The sequence below is a fragment of the Colius striatus genome, chromosome 5 (assembly GCF_028858725.1).
Source record: "Colius striatus isolate bColStr4 chromosome 5, bColStr4.1.hap1, whole genome shotgun sequence".
Classification (NCBI taxonomy): Eukaryota; Metazoa; Chordata; class Aves; order Coliiformes; family Coliidae; genus Colius; species Colius striatus.
Window position 1 is genome coordinate 34,634,900 of NC_084763.1, and position 13,686 is coordinate 34,648,585.

General features: G+C 43.3%; 3 protein-coding genes across 5 annotated transcripts in view; 1 reads left to right on the plus strand and 2 right to left on the minus strand.

The window, feature by feature from the left end:
• Positions 1 to 307, plus strand: part of PEX1 (peroxisomal biogenesis factor 1) — a 28,104-nt gene extending 27,797 nt beyond the window's left edge. For all 3 annotated transcript variants that reach the window (XM_061997238.1, XM_061997240.1, XM_061997239.1), the window contains exon 24: positions 151 to 307. In XM_061997238.1, coding sequence (XP_061853222.1) covers positions 151 to 235 — 85 coding nt within the window. In that variant the 3' untranslated portion in view covers positions 236 to 307. The remainder of the gene's footprint in view (positions 1 to 150) is intronic.
• The window catches only part of ANKIB1 (ankyrin repeat and IBR domain containing 1), a 410,605-nt gene that overhangs the window by 294,763 nt on the left and 102,156 nt on the right, over positions 1 to 13,686 (minus strand). The window lies entirely within an intron of this gene.
• GATAD1 (GATA zinc finger domain containing 1) lies at positions 5,224 to 9,273 on the minus strand. The gene is made up of 5 exons (XM_061996702.1): positions 9,016 to 9,273; positions 8,740 to 8,865; positions 8,060 to 8,119; positions 6,175 to 6,358; positions 5,224 to 5,509 (listed from the first exon to the last, which is right to left on the minus strand). The coding sequence occupies exons 1-5, from the start codon at positions 9,199 to 9,201 to the stop codon at positions 5,319 to 5,321; spliced, it is 747 nt and encodes a 248-aa protein (XP_061852686.1). The 5' UTR covers positions 9,202 to 9,273; the 3' UTR covers positions 5,224 to 5,318.

The following is a 13,686-nucleotide window of genomic DNA, read 5'->3' on the forward strand; positions in this document are numbered from 1 at the left end:
GGTCTGAGGAGACATGTGCTCTTTATTTCACTAAAAATATATATAAACATCTATAGTTCTGTGTGGCATCAATGTGTATCTGAAAAGGCATATGCTTATGCAAACAAAGGCATTTAATAAAAATTTGCTAATATTATTTTCTGTTTCCAGGTATGATAATTTTCAGAATTCCAGGAAGAGGAAAGGACAAGTTGGCTCAACCTTCAGACCAGGACAAAAAATTACTCTAGCTTAGTAACTTGTATTTGCTTGTAATTGCTAAACTGTAACTGGATTCAAAATGTGATTAAATCAGATAATTTGTATTCATATGGATTTATTAATGCAGCAGTTGAACATAAGTTTCTTTTAAACTTACATGCTGTAAAATTATGTCACATTTTATTTTGGAGAAAATTGTCTTCCTTTAGATATTAAATTTTTGAGAGCTCACTGGTTACGTTCTGTCTAGTTGTTTGTCACATAAAATGTAAAATTTTGCATTTTATCAGTATAATTGCCAAAACCTAACAAAGATTTCCTATCCCAGATTATTTTCCTACAACAAATAGATTCTGTTTAAATAAACTGTAATAACTAATAGTGAAAATGTTTTTTAAAAATTCTACAAAGCCATTCTCTGGTGGCCTTTGGAGAGGTGTTAGAGAAGGGTGGAAAGTCACTGATTGTGTTGTCTTGGATTAAGGGCAACATTTAAAACAAAATAATTGAGTTACATAGAAAAGAATAATCTTAGTTTCAAATTATTTTATTTATAAATTTTATTTTACAAAAACTAGTAGCAATTGTTATTTTCATTGGAAGGGAATGTTTCACAGAATCTTAAGGATTGGAGATCATCTAGTCCAACTCCCCTGCCAGAGCAGGACCACCTAGAGTAGGTCACATAGGAACTCATCCAGGTGGGTTTTCAATGTCTCCAGAGAAGGAGACTCAGCAACAAACCTGGGCAGCCTGTTCCAGTGCCACATCACCCTCACAGTGAGTAAGTCTTTCCTTATATTTCTTCACTGTCTTTTTTCTTTTTTTTTTTAAATATTGGTTGGTGTTTTTTATTCTGTAGGTGACTGATGAAGAAAGTCACCCTTTCCAGTTAACAGTTGCAATCCAAAGCTGTGTTGCAGAGAAAAAAACAGGTATCAATAGCATTGATTTCCTATTTTATGTTTTCCTAGTTGTTTCATAAGCAGCCTTGAAGCACTTGTTCAGTTTCATCTGTGCAGATTTAGTCTTGTGGCTGACGTAGGTCTAACTCTAGCAACGGGAGTTGAATTGATTTTTATAATCTGGCACTGTAACAAAATGCAGAGAAACTCCCAGACTATTTTACAAGAAATAGAGCTTAAAACTTGTGTTTTAAAACTATATTTTTTTCTCTGAAGACTAATGGAATCCAGAGTGTTGTAAAAAAGTTCTGACCCTCAAAAAAGAGAATATGCTACTGTAACTACCCACTCAGTTAATGAAAGAAACATGTCTAATGTGATTTTGAAAAGGGTTCTTCTGAGTTCCAGCTAACAAGGAATTACTAGGAAACAAAACATTACAAACATTCATTTTCACGGAATTTAGGGAACTTCATTAGTTCAAAACACTTACCATGTTTGGTGATTTTATTGTGGTCAGGATTGCTAAACTCAGGATATTACTGCTTGCCACACATAATGTGGGGTTTTTTCACATTCCTCTCTTTGAAGCTGTGTTTCTACCCTGTTGAAAGTTTGTGTGTCCGCAAAATAGTGCTCACTGGTATTTCTCACTAAAATATTTCTTCTTGTCTTGATATTCACGATCCACTACATGTAAAATGATAAACACACTTAACTATTTGCACTCATCCTTGAAAAGAAAGGACAGGCTGGGTAGTAAAATTGTAGCAAGGATGCAGTGGTGATGGCAGTGATGCTTTCAAGCCTTATAGGGGAGATACTTCTTAGATGGACAGTGAGGTTTCACAGTAGATGGAGCACACAGTTACAGGAAAGGGCACTTCTAGGGGTCTGTTACATGTCAGGTCACATATAAAAGGTGGGTACGTGGATACATGCAAATGTGTGCATAGCTTTTGTTACAGCTATGGGGTAAAAGGTGGTTATCAGGGGGAGTCAACATGGATTCACCAAGGGAAAATTCTGTCTGACCAACCTGATAACCTTCTATGAGTGCATAACCAGCTGGCTAGATGAGGGGAGAGGAGCGGATGTCATCTACCTTGAATTCAGCAAGGCTTTTGACACTTGTCTCCTATAACATCCTCATCAGAAAGCTCAGGCAATGTGGCTTGGATGAGTAGACAGTGAGGTGGATCAAGAGCTGGCTGAATGACAGAGCCCGGAGGGTGGTGATCAATGGCACAGAATCGAGTTGGAGGCCTGTGGTCAGTGGAGTTCCACAGAGGTTGGTTCTGGGGCCAGTCTTGTTCAATATCTTCAACGACCTGGATGAGAGGACAGAGTTGTACCCTCTGCAAGTTCCCTGTTGACATCAAACTAGGAGGACTGGTTGATTAACCAGAAGGCTGTGCTGCCATTCATCAGGACATCAACTGGTTTGAGAGGTGGACAGAGAGGAATCTCATGAGGTTTATAAAGGACAAGTGCAGAGTCCTGCATCTCGGAAGGAACAACCCCATGCACCAGGACAGGCTGGGGGTCAAACTACTGAAGAGCAGCTCTGCAGAGAGAGACCTGGGAGTCCTGATTGCTGGCTCATGTTTAGTTTATTATCAATGTGCCCTCATGGCCAAGGCCAATGGCATCCTGGGATGCATCAAGAAGAGTGTGGCCAGCAGGTCAAGGGAGGTTCTTCTCCCCCTCTCCTCTGCCCTGGTGAGGCCTCATCTGGAGTCCTGTGTCCAGTTCTGGGCTCCTCACTTCAGGCAGGACAGAGAACTTCTGGAGAGAGTCCAGCACAGGGCCACCAAGATGATCAGGGAACCGGAAAATCTTTCATTTGAGGAAAGGCTGCAGGAACTGGGGCTGTTTAGTCTTGAGGAGACTGAGGGGGGATCTTATTACCAAGCACAAATATCTAAATGGTGGGTGTCAGGAGGCTGGAACATCCCTTTTTTGTATTGTAGCTAGCAACAGGACAAGGGGTAATGGGATGAAGCTGGAACACAAAAAGTTCCATTTAAATGTAAGAAAAAACTATTTCACTGTTCAGGTGAGGGAGCAGTGGCACAGGCTGCCCAGAGGGGTTGTGGAGTCTCCTTCCTTGGAGGTCTTCAAGACCTGCCTGGACACATTCCTATGTGACCTGATCTAGGTGAATCTGCTTCTGCAGGGGGGTTGGACTAGATGATCTCTACAGGTCCCTTCCAACGCTACATTCTATGATTCTATGAAGCCTGCCATCAGTCCCTTCCCTCAGCAGGACCTGCTGTTTGACACAGGAAGTTGCAGAGATCTGTGTATCAGTACACCAGTCTGTGAAACAAACTTCAAACCATAAACCATACAGTGATATTTCTCTAAATTGTCCCTTTATAGTACAATGTGACAAATCAGGCAAATGGCAAGCAAGTACTTTACATTGGGTGTAGATTGTAGAAACTCAGAGAAGCAAAACTGAATGTAATCCTTGTAGTCTACAAGGACTGGACAAGGAAGGCAGCTGAGCATAAAGTCAGCCCACAGAAAAACCAAAGCTCCATGAGCTACACTGAGGCAGCACAAGCAGCTAAATTTAGTGATCCCAAGTGAAAACCTTGTGGACTGCAGAGGAAGAAGGGAAAACATTTGAGTGGAGGGATTCACTCTGATTACTATAAAGATCTTTATGCATTGCTATTTTTACCTTATTATGGTTGCTAATGTAATAAACAAAAAAGAAGTGAAGGGAGAGGAAGGAGTGGTGGCACTTTGGGATTAATTACCACCACACACAGAACATCAGAGTGTCTCGTATGGAGCAACCAAAGTTATTTAACTCTGTAGTAGCAGTATATTGCTAATTTCTGAGCATTTTGAACTACTGACAGTATCCCTTAAATTTAGCACCTACTCCCTTAAGACTGATTGTCCTTCCTTGTATTTGAAGAGGGCAAAACCACAGGCTGCAGACTGAAACAAATCTTATTCCTGCTGACACGAGTCCAACTGTATGAAAAGTTGTCAATGCCTAAGACTTTCAAAATTTCACCTTAAAGCTTTTTATTAACTTAAAACATAATCCAAGTGCAACTTTAGTAGACTTTCATGTAATAAACTGAAGTTGATCTGGGGCTTCTGAGTGCTATGGTCATGTAGACTAGGGAAAAAAATAAATCTGAAAAAATCTGCAGATGTACATTTAAGGCCACTTACAGCTTTTATCCTTCATCGGCTGCAGCAGGAACCACTAAACCCAGGGAAATCAGGCCATACAAGCACATCTTCACAGTGTTTGGAGATGACTGGCTTGTAAAATGTTTAATGCAGAAAACTTAACATTGGTATTTTAGTATGTGGCATTTTTCCTGTTCTCTTTAAATACTGTCATTGGAAACACTGAGACTGTTAATATAGAAAATTTGTGTTTATTTCCCTTAGCAAATGTTTCCTCCTTTGAATTGCTTGAGGATTTCTTTTCTTGCTGTCACTGCTGAACACAACTCTACATCAATTTTAAGAGACCAAGCTGATACACACACAACGTAACAATGTGAAACAAAGATGTCTTTGCTGCCAGAAGGATGCCAAGATGGCAAAGCATCTGGGAAAATCCCTTACCTATGCAAAGTTGAGCAGGAAGCTACATAGACAGGCTGATGGTTTAGATTCCCAGGAATGAAATTCTCTTAAAAGGTGACAGTTAAATAGAGTACTGCGTTGCAGATGGCAGATCTTAAGTTTGAAGAAGAGGTCACTCCTCTCCAACTGCCTCACTGACCAACTTTAGTGTCTATTTGAAGCTAGCCTTAAGTGATTTAAGAAGTAAATAAAAACCCCAGTCACAGTTAACTAAGTTAAACAGGTACTAAAAGGGCTGGATGATTAAGAGTATGTCTTTTGGGTCCTTTTCTGGAAAGTAAGTTAGGGAATATGAACACTAAAGACAACTTTCAGAAGTCAATTAGTCAACTCATCAGAGTTGAAGATGACAGGAAATTTGTGGTTTTACCCCAAAATGAGCAATAATATCTGAAGAACAGAGAATGACACATCAAATGGAAGGAAAACTTCCACCTCAAAGATCTGACATAATTTCAAATAAAGAAACACCATAATCCACCAAGGAAAATGAACATCGTATCATTTTTTGAAACTTCTTGTGTGTGGTCCACAGACCTGAGGATACACTCAAAATAACTCATCCAAAGTGCATCTTTAAAAAAATCACAAATTATTGGTAACAGTTTCTTTGATGGAGATTGCAGGAGTAGGTCCCACATGAGTCCATATGTAGCCCTTCTCTGGTCTTGTAGGCACAGTAGGGAAGGGAGATGATCGAGATTTGAAATATTCTGAAGGTGCATGACAAATAAATTCTAAGTATTCCATCTTCCTTGGGAGATCTTCTTCTGGTCCTAGGGAAAAAAAATTTAAAAATATTCAAATAAAAAATTTAAAGGCATAAAACTGGAGTACGCTGGGATTAAAAGTAGCTTCAAATACTGGGCAAGAAACCTCTACCTTTATTGTTGCTGGGCTGATCTTTTGTTTTCTTCTCTATTTGAAGCATTCAGTTACTTGAATGAAGTACTTTAGGTGATGCATTTTAAATAAATACTATTTGTGGCCTGCCTGTCAAAAGCCCTTATTGTCATCAGCAGCAGAACACTTTCTCTGCCACTGCTTGCATGCTATATACTTTAAGTAGCCAAGACAAAGATCAGCTAATTCAGGTCACTTTAAAAGAAACAGCTGGGATTGGTATATCAGGTTTGGACTCTTGTAAATTCTCCTCTGTCTATGGAGTAATAATTGGATCCTAAAGTTGTGAGTCTATAACTGTGCCTGTGAGCACAAGCACTCAGATGATCCCACTCACTGCAGCAGTGCTAATCATATTATATACATAAGAGAAATAAAAAAGGCTATTGAAGGAAATGAGATGCTTACAGGATTGCAGTCTAAAATGTGGAAATTATGTAAAAAATGATGACCTACTAAAAAACTCAGTTTAAAAACTATGACTCTGCATTACTGCAAGCACATTTATATAGTTGTAGAAAAAGAAGGCTTAGATTACCTATGATATAAGATGCTGGATCAAAACAGTCTTTGGGGCTGGCTTGGGTGGGAATCAGCCAGGTTAGTGCGGCACTCTTCTCACAGTACTGGTCCTGAATAAACCCACGGATCTGAGCATAGTATGTTTTTCCATCCTGCTCATCAACCACTGAAACAACATCTCCAATTTGATAGTACATACCCTAGAAAACAAACGATAACGAAATCAACAATCTGATTTTAGAAGCTCTGTGTTTCTGATTTATGAGTATCTTAACAGTTGGTATCTTAAATTGTCTCAAACTGCCCCAGCCTCAAGACAGCCTTGATTCAGCCATGGGTGAAAGCAAGGTGGCACAAGACAGAGTGCTGTCTCACCTAAGCAGCCATCAGCACTGCGTGTGCACTGCCACCCCATGTTTAGGAGCCCAAGTTCAGTCCTGGGATAGCTTTTGAGACTAGACTGGCAATTCTCCAGAGTCTCTGACTGCCAAACGTCTCAGAAGCAAGCTGGCCTCATCTGTCTTCAAAGACACAGCTCTTTCAGCAGCTCCACACCCGTTCTCTATGCCTCCTCTCTGCAGCATGGTCTCATTCTAACTTCCAGAAAAATCAACTGTAGTAATGTGCAGTAACATGTCCCGAGGTACAGCAGCTTTCTGTATATGAAGATATTCATCCATCTGTGTGCAAGGGGGTTTTAAAACATGGATCCATCCCCTGCTGCTGCCAAGGCCCGAACACTTTCCATGGTGCTCTGCAATGTGCATGAGGCTGCACAGCAAAGGAGCTCCCTCCATGCCATAACAGCCACACATGGCAACATGCAGTTGTGCCTGCACTATCAAGATCAGAGTTTGTCAAGCATCATCCAGGAAGGTTTTGTTTTAAAGACTTCAGAAACTCCCAAACAATTCCCTTCTCAACAGCAAAGTAAAGCATCAAAATTTTGCATAAAAAACTAATTCTTAGGAATTTCTGGGAAAAAGCAAAAGCACACAAAAAAACACATCAGTTCCCTTTGGGGGGTTGGACTAGATGATGGGGGTTGGACTAGATGATCTCTAAAAGTCCTTTCCAACCTCTACCATTCTATGATTTTCTTTCTTTAACATTCATATGGTTGTTTCCTTCCAAACTACTCAACAACAGAGGTTCATCTGGGATGTGACAGGAAGCATCAGGTCCCTACAGAGCATTACAGAAGCTCAGTCTACTTTTCCTCTGGCTCTGCAGTCTTCCAGTAGCTATCCCAACCTTTTCTTTGGGGGGGGGGGGGGGGGGGGAGGGGGCAGGGAAGACATTTCAAATGGTTGGTTTGTACTACCAGGAAAAAAACCTCAACAAATTACAGAACTTCAAAACAGTAGCACCCTGATATGCTCTTAAAAATATTCTCAGGCATGAATCTGAGAAGGTTAGCTTCTCCTTTCATTGCCATAGTCAACAGATCCCAGGCTGCTGGAGCCTCTTGGCACCCAGCTCTGAAAACAAGAGAACAAGAGCCAGTTTAGCTGTTATGGCAGTGCAACCCATGCCCTCTACAAGCAATATGCTCTGTGCCTAAGGCAAAATATCACACAAAATTAAGTAATCAGCAATGGCCACTTTTGCTTGGCCTCTGCATGGTGAAATCTAAAAGCTGAAACATTGCAAAAATTACTAAGGCAACTAGATATATCTTTTTCTTGTAATTAAAAAAACAAGAGAAAATGACAACTAGATAAACTACCTTATGAAGCTTTTAACAGCAGTGCCGTGCATCAGAGAAAAATCCTACACAACTGGTAGGTAAGAAGGAACTGCTTCTCTGAATACATCCCTAGTATTATTACTGTCTGTGGTAATGAGACTGGAAAAAGAAACAGCAACACCTTATTTGCAAAAGCTTGCACAAACCATACCTTGTAAAAGATTGATTCTGCTGTAATTATAGTGGACACAGACTCAGGAGCCTTGATAGGCTAAGGAAAGACAGAAAAGAAAAATCAAAAGTGTTAAAACAAACCATGCAATATAATTCCAAGGCTTTTTTTCCCTTTCTTTTTAGAGAAATATTCATACACATTCATACACGAAGAACTTTAAACGCAAGAAACTGAATGCAAACATTTCAAACATTTGTACTGCAAAACCGGAACCAACGCAGTCAGCACTTTCGTTCTCCGGACCTTATGTGGACAAGCGAGTACTAAACGCATGTGACTGCCTTCTACTGATACAAACCCCTTTCCCTCAGAAACGGGCACGAAGGACTGGACGCTGGGCAGAGCGGTGAAGCCCCTCGCCCACGCCAGGAAAAGGCCGACCCTAGCTCTGGCGGGTGGCACGACCACTTTCAAGCCGGGCTGGGGGCTAGCTTTGCAGCAGGAGCAGCTCCGCGCCGGAGCCCTAGGCGCCAGCAAAGTGCTGCTGGCCGGGCCATACCGGGCCCGTGCACCTGCCAGGTCCGAGCCGGGCTCAGGCCTGAGGCTGCGCGGGGCCGCGGTGCCCGGCGCTCCCCATCGCCGCCGTGCCCGGCGCTCCCCATCGCCGCCGTGCCCGGCGCTCCCCATCGCCGCCGCAATGCCACGCGCCGCCTTACGTTTTTTAACTTGAAGATATGCCTCCTGCCCTTGCCCTTCGTGGAAACCTTCTTTTCCGCCGCGGGCGCCGACTTGTACTTGGTGTTCCTGAGCCGCGCCGACCGGCGGTGGATCTCCTGCTTGCTCTGCGGGGGGATACTCACGAATGAACGGCGCTAAGGTCGCTGCCCGGGCGGGAGCTGCGCGGCCCGCCGCAGCCCGGCCCTCCCCGCCGAGAGCCGCCCGGGCGCGGCGCCGCCGAGCGGAGCGGAGGGGCGCGGGCCCGCCGGGCTCACCTGCTTTCCGCCGCCGCCGTTGCTGTGCTGTGTGGCGGCCGAGGTGGTGGCGAAGGCGGCGGGCCCGGGCGGGGCAGAGCGGGCCGTGCAGTTGTTACACAGAATCTCCCCCTGGCCGCCCTTCTTCCACATGGAGGAGGAGGTGCTGCGGCACACGCTACAGGTGGGCTTCAGCCCCAGCGGCATCCTGCGGCCGGCGGCGGGGCCCGCGGCCCTCGGCAGCCAGGCGCGACGGGCAGAGCGCGGCGCCGGCCCCTTCCCCCGGGCGGCGGATGTAGCGGCGCCGGGGCGGCGGCAGGAGCAGCGGCAGGAGCGGGGCGGCGGGCTCTGCCCTCTGCTGGCTGAGGGCCGCGCTCTGCCGCGCCGGCACTCCGCGGCTGCGGCGGGCGGGCGGGGGGCTGCAGGCCAGGCGCCGCGGCTGCCGGTGGGGCTGCTTGGGCGTGCTCAGGGGCCTGTGGGGCAGAGCGAAGCGCCGTGGGCCCTCCTGGCAGCGTGTCTCTGCAATGGCAGCCAGCGAGCGCTGCCTCTCGGTGCCCCAGGAGAAAGGTGCCCTGTACCAGGCAGGGCACATACGCCTCAGCGAACACCGTGGCGGGGGCAGGGTCCTGCCAGTCTCGGCGAGAGCCAGAGGCCGTGAAGGGGGAGACCCAAAGGGTGCAGCAAAGCACAGGGGCAAAGTACAGGGGCTGTACAGCTGGCGTACCTCCGACTCGCCAGAAATCAGAAGGCAAGAGATGGGCTCAAGTAGTTGTCCAGATTCAGGAGAACGGTAACTGTGGATCTCACTCTCAACGTACACCAGCTTCGATCTTATCAAGCCAACTGCTTGTCTCTCTTGGACCCTTGGTTACGGATCAAGTAATAGTTTAAAAGGCGAGGGACTGAACATAAGGATTTGTGAAGCTTCGACAGCTAAATGCAGGAACTATGGACCTAACAGTTGTTCCTCACTCTTATGCCACCCCCATAGCTTCAAAACATCCCTGCTCAATGTGTAACTGTTTCTCTTGTCCAATGTTAAGAAAGAAATGCCCACTCATGAGCATTTGCAGCTGCTTAGTTTCCATATCCGGCCATCATCCATAGGCTTCACTTAAAGCTTTGGGACAAATTGATTTACTTTTGTCTTGTTCTCAGTGGACACAAGAATTAATAATTTTCTTTTTAAATAACTTTTTTATGGAGAGAAAATGATTCTGCTAAAGTAAAATGATGAATTTATATAAAATAGAGGCTATCTCAATAGTATTATGGTAACAATTACATAATAGACATAAATTGCAGGGATCCATTTACAGGTGCGCTCATGCAGTATGCAGTGACTGGAGGGTTTGCCTGGGTTGGTACTGATTCCTGGGCAGCTACACCTAACCTCTTGCTCCCCTGTCTTTCACACCACCCTTGACTTCCTCTCTCAGGTGCCGAATTTATTTCCTTACTTTGATTTAAATCCTATTTTACCTTCATCTGTTTTCAAGCTGTTCATAGTCCTGGTCTGATTTTTTTTTCTTCTGCTTTTTGAAGCCATCCCTTGTAGTTCATTATCTTGCAGATCAGTGATGTCCCAGAGACCTTTAAACCCTTCCCACTACTATTTATGCAGCTTCTGCTTGCTTTCCTTCCCAGACTCCCTCAGAATTCCTCCACTGCTGGAGCCCCCTCCATGCTGTCATGTTGGCATAGCATCATTGGCATGTGTAGAAGTGGGGTAGAAAGAGTGATGGTGTCCACTTCTGCCTGGTAAGTACCCAATGCTTTGTGAAGGTTTTTATTTTGTGAATTTGCTAGAAACAGTGTTAATGGAGAACAAGTATAGTTGGAAATAGTTGGGTTTTTTTAAACTTCAGTTTTACTGTAACCTTTTACCATCTTGCCCGCTCATAGCTTCTTCCATTTTGGTCTTATCAGAAGAATCCAGCAGAGTCTTTTCCTCTTGCCACAAATGTAGGATGCATCTGTTTTACACATATCTGTATATTGTAATTAAATATTGTACTGTATATTTTTCTGATATTTTACTCATTGGGGTTTCCATTCTTCTGCTTTTTAACAATAACTTGAATTAAAAAAAATGCTTAAGCTTTATGAAGCCTAATTTGTCTCTGATAATTCAAGCTAATTCAGTGGGTTTTAGCCAACTGTATGTATGTGACATTGGCAGAAGAGAATTTGAATTCAGTATCTCTTGACTAGTCAAAGCGTGTCTTCATTAATGACTGTCATTTCAATGGAACCTCAGTAAATGACACATTGAGATTATGGTGCACTTGGAATGATTGTGCTGTTGACCTTGTGGAAGGCCATTAGAGTGAACACTATGGAGAGGCAGGGATGGCTACCAAGGCTTTTTGATCACTGCCTGCCTCACCTGAAAGGTAGTGGGAAGGGCACTGATTAGGGCACATTGACAAAAATTGGAAACAGTCTGGCTTTTATTTTAGTTAAGCCCAATGAAATTAGCATGGGTTAACTTTTTGTTTTACTCGCTACTTAACTCTTTGTGTAGGCAATAGCTGAAATACTCTGATCTTGGTAGCTACAGGTAGCAGGGGATGGGAGTTCAAGACTTCTTAAAAGTGCCTCTCTCTGGAGTATCCCAAGTTTGACATTGTTCATCCTAAATTTTGAGCATCCTCTACATTATCCTGGTTCTCCTTAATATAATTGGACTCTCTTTGAAGCAGAATTGGGTTTAAAGGCATCTATTAGACCGTGCCCTGACTGAAATCAGAAATGCCCGATTTAGCTGAGGGATTTTGCACAGTGTAAGCTCAGCTAAAGCTGGGGAGTAATCTGTTTTCATCTGATTAATTCATGTTTCTACTTTATGTTGTTATTGCCTCAATAAAATAAAGGGGTACTCTTGGCTGAGCTCATTGGAGTCATTGGAACACATCCATGCTCTGAGGGATTTCAAATGTAGATAAACAGCACAGAGAAATGGAGAAACCAAAACATTGGCTCCACATGGGGAGCAGGAGTGTGAACGTTGGTAACACACTGGCTGCCAGTGCAGAATTGTTTCTCTTGGGAGCTTTTGGGGAGGGTGTTGGTTAGTATTGAAAGTGATGCACATCCACATACACTCTGTGCATCTCCTGCTTAAGCAGTTGTGCAGTGGATTTAACTGAATTGCTTTCCTCTTGACTTCCTACTGATAACTTACAGACTGCTGGCTCACATCTGAAGAATCCTTTATGCTGAATTTCTGTGTGTCACTGTTCTACTGTCATCTGCAGAGTATGCACTTGGAGGGCTTCTCTGGAAATATTTGTGCTGTAAATGCATGTAATTAGGTATGAATCTGACTGACTGGTGCACTTTGCCTTTCCACGTGGTCCTGTGCTAAGGTACTGTACTTACTAGGTCTCTTGAAAGACAAGCAGGTTTTATTCTTTTAATTCCCATAGTTAAAAATTATGCTACTCTTGAAACACATTGCAGAACTACTACTTGAATAAGTAGCATCTATCTATCTTTGCAACTTCTGGGACTTAATTACTCATTTAAGTGTGTGATTAGAGCCAAGAACTAACCTCAGATTTTGTGATGTTTTTGGTTTTTGGCCCTGTAGGATGTGGCTAGGTAAAGCAATGGCAGAGATAATATCATGACCACAAGTACTCTGTTCTTTCAAGTTGTGTTAAAGCTGTCTCTCAAGCTACTCTACCTGTCCTGTAAAAGTGCTGTGCAAAGACAGTAAAAACATATCATTTCACAGAGGTTAGTATTTCTGCACCATCAAATCAGGCTGTCAGGACTCATTTTTGTAACAGCTGAGAGCTTTTCACTATTGTGACTTTTGCAAATGGAGATCCTGTAGTACAGGCTTTCTGCTTAACAGGTTATCTTTGCAGGTTGCTGCTTCATTTGACAGTTCTGAAGGATCTTGGAGCATGGAGCACTTTTGATGTACGTTTTTGCTCAGGATTTGAATTAGTGGTTCCAACTAAACTTCAGGCCACTAAAAATGCTTCAGACTTGGTTTTTGTCCTTTACAATGCAGGTGGAATGATGTGATCCTTGGGTGCAGCCTCACTTGTGACTTTGGGATTATCTCTTTCTGTACTAGTGACAAAAGTAGTTACTGCTCTTAACTGTGACTATGGAAATTTGTTTTCTTTATGTACGTTTTTTGTTAAAGAATGTTTTCCCGACTCCATTATAAACCAGTATGACAGTTACAAGTCAACACTGATTCCTGAAGGTACAACATGCACATTCCCACCATGTATGTAATTGTTAATCACATAGACTTTAATTAGTGAAAATATATAAAGGAAATCTGCCAGTTGTATAAGATTTGGTACTCGGTGCAAACCAACCCCAGTTATTTACCATTGCCATTTACCATTACCATTACTGTTTTACACTTAAATTTCAAAAACATGACAGATACATATCTTTTTTCAGTCAGCTGCCTGTTATGTGGGATTGTCTTTACATATTTTTTTTCCAATGAGCTTTTCCTCTAAGGTAGGCACTTTCCCCCTGCCCCTTCTGATGCAGCCTCTGCTGCATTTTTTAGTGCAGTGCTCAAGTTCTTCTGTGGCTGTAGTTCTATATTTTGCATGGGGAGTCCCTGTTTCTGAGGAACTGTTTACAGGCTCCTGAAAGATGGCAGGCTCACAGTGTAATTTTGTGTGTTTTTGCCTGCTCTTACACTAGTCA

What these genes read in the sequence shown, in the direction of transcription:
- GATAD1 (XM_061996702.1), bottom strand. Translation starts at nt 9,201, where the DNA reads ATGCCGCTGGGGCTGAAGCCCACCTGTAGCGTGTGCCGCAGCACCTCC. An exon ending in ACGGCGGCGGCGGAAAGCAG is followed by an intron (nt 8,866 to 9,015) that starts GTGAGCCCGGCG and finishes ATCCCCCCGCAG; the next exon opens with AGCAAGCAGGAGATCCACCG. An exon ending in TCCAGCATCTTATATCATAG is followed by an intron (nt 5,510 to 6,174) that starts GTAATCTAAGCC and finishes TTTTTTCCCTAG; the next exon opens with GACCAGAAGAAGATCTCCCA.